Here is a 2,349-nt window from a genome sequence, read left to right on the forward strand (position 1 = left end):
ACGAACATCTGGAGGACCCATGGGGTGGAGGGGATGATCAAGGGAGAAGCTAGAGCAATCAGATGGGGGGTCAACGGGTGGAAGAAGTTAGTATACATCGCGGCGGAGGGGAAGAAATTCACCGGAGAGGTTTAAAGAGGATGTTAGGGATGGGATGTTGGTGGAAATGATGAGGGCTTTAAAGGAGTAGAAGACGGCTGTCAACCAGAAGAGTGAGGCTTTGACAGAGATAGTACAGGAACTTAGTCGAGGACAGCGGGGAACTAGAGAAGAATTGGAGACAACTTGGTCAGCTCGAGCGCTGAAACAGAAGGATCCTAACGAGTTGGATGGGTCAAGAGAGAAGCTCCCTGGTTTCTTGACTCAGTGTTCGTTGGCATTGAGCGTGATGAAGGATAGGTTTCCCAGTGAGGAGCAGAGTGTGTTGTGGACGGTAGGGTTCTTCAGAGGGGTTGCACTGCGAGCGGTGCAGCCTCATCTACTTTCTCCTCCTCTTCCTCCTTTCCTCTCAAATCACTGAGAGTTCGGTATTCGGATGAAGAAGAACTTCGGTGATCCAGATTAGAGGGGTACGGCTATTCGGGGGATGAGAGAGATGAAACAGAAGCAAGGGAAAGCATCAGCGTATTTTGCTGAATTCCCAAAAGTATATGCTATATTAGGGTGGAGTGAGGAGGAGATGTTAGTGGCTCAGGCTATTAACGGGCTGGACGAAGTTATGAAGGACGAGCTTTCCCGGAGAGAGGAGATTGGGACTATGGAAGAACTGAAGGCAGTGGTGATCAAACTGGATAATAGGATGAGCGAGCGTTGGGTGGAAAGACAGGCTAACGGACAGAAAACAAATTGGGGAAGAGCGCCTAACTTCGTACCATTGACGGCGAAGTTATCGACGACACCCGCGAAGAAACCTGTGGCCTCGGCGTCGGCTCCTCCTCCTTTTCGGAGTAATTTAGTGACAGGATCACAGGGTTGGAAGCAAGGGGATCCTCTTACCCCTAGGCCTAGTTTCGACCAGAGAGAAAAATGGAGGGCCGAACGAGCGTGCTTGGAGTGTGGTGGCCAGGGACACTATGTGAAAGATTGTCCTCTAGTAGCGGCTAAGGTAGCTCTAGGAAAGATGAATCCTCCGGAGATGTGGAAGAGTTCAAGAAATAGGGGATTCAGGAGCGACTAGTTCATATATAAGCCCAAAAACAGTGGAGGAGTTAGGATTGGAAGTTACGAGATACCCAGAGGAAGTACCTGTACGTATGTTCGATGGTTCAGAAAGTATAGGAGGCCCCATCACGAAGTTCGTTGAAACAGGGATCCGCGTGTCAGAGGAGGACGAAGTTCGTGTGATTCGCTTGGATGTCACGAAGTTGTGTGATGCAGATGTGGTGATAGGATGGGAATGGATGAAGAAGGCGGGAGTGGTCCTGGATGTTAGGAGAGAGGTGATAGAGATCCCGGGTAGACAGAGAAGAGAGGAGAAGAAATTAGGAGCAGTTTTTGGATTCAAGGAAGGAGAAGTTTTAGGGCCTAGAGACTCGGCGTTGGAAGACGAACTTAGTGAGGAAGAACAAGAAGAACTGTTGGAGTTGGTACCTTCTGAGTACCACGGTTTCTTGGATATCTTTAACCCTAAGGTAGGAGGAGAGACGTTACCTCCAAACCGAAGTTATGATTTAAGACTGGACCTAGTGGAGGGGGCGAAATTAAAGGTGGCCCCACTGTACTCGTTAGCTGAAGATCAGAGAAAAGCGTTGAGGGAGATTCTGGATAAGGAGGTAGCGGCTGGTAGAATTCGCAAGAGTAACTCGCCGTATGGGTCACCTATGTTCATGGTTCCCAAAAAGGTAAAAGGACAGTGGCGGATGGTAACGGATTATAGGAAGTTAAACGAAGTTACCATCCCAGACGTTTATCCTCTTCCATTGATCAGTCAAATCACTGAAGAATTAGGTACAGCAAACTATTTCACGAAACTCGACTTGATGGGGGCGTATCAATTGTTACGAATCGCGGAAGGGTACGAATATCTGACGGCTTTTCGTACACAATACGGGATGTACGAATCGTTAGTAGTTAGGGATGGTTTGCGAAATGCGCCTGCTGTTTTCCAGCACTTCTTGAACGACATCTTTAGGGATTTGCTTGGGGAAGGGGTCATAGTCTACATCGACGACATTCTGATTTATGCTAAGACTAAGGAGGAACTTAGAAGGTGCACGGTAAAGGTATTTCAAAGACTTAGGGAAGCTAAATTATTTGTGAAGGCGGCTAAGTGTGAGTTCGAAAGAACTTCGGTGGTGTTTCTCGGGTACGTAATTTCAAAATCAGGCATTCAGCGAACCCAGAATACGG

General features: G+C 48.1%; 1 protein-coding gene across 1 annotated transcript; it reads left to right on the forward strand.

Moving 5' to 3' along the window:
- Nucleotides 1-1,253: 1,253 nt before the first annotated feature.
- On the forward strand, nt 1,254-2,271 carry TREMEDRAFT_66617 (uncharacterized protein; the record flags this gene model as incomplete). Its single annotated transcript, XM_007008639.1, has 2 exons — nt 1,254-1,582; nt 2,132-2,271. Coding segments are annotated over 2 exons (469 nt in total), but the record flags the coding sequence as incomplete, so codon positions are not given.
- Between the last annotated feature and the right edge of the window lie 78 nt (nt 2,272-2,349).

Source organism: Tremella mesenterica (assembly GCF_000271645.1).
Source record: "Tremella mesenterica DSM 1558 unplaced genomic scaffold TREMEscaffold_56, whole genome shotgun sequence".
In the NCBI taxonomy this organism is placed as follows: Eukaryota; Fungi; Basidiomycota; class Tremellomycetes; order Tremellales; family Tremellaceae; genus Tremella; species Tremella mesenterica.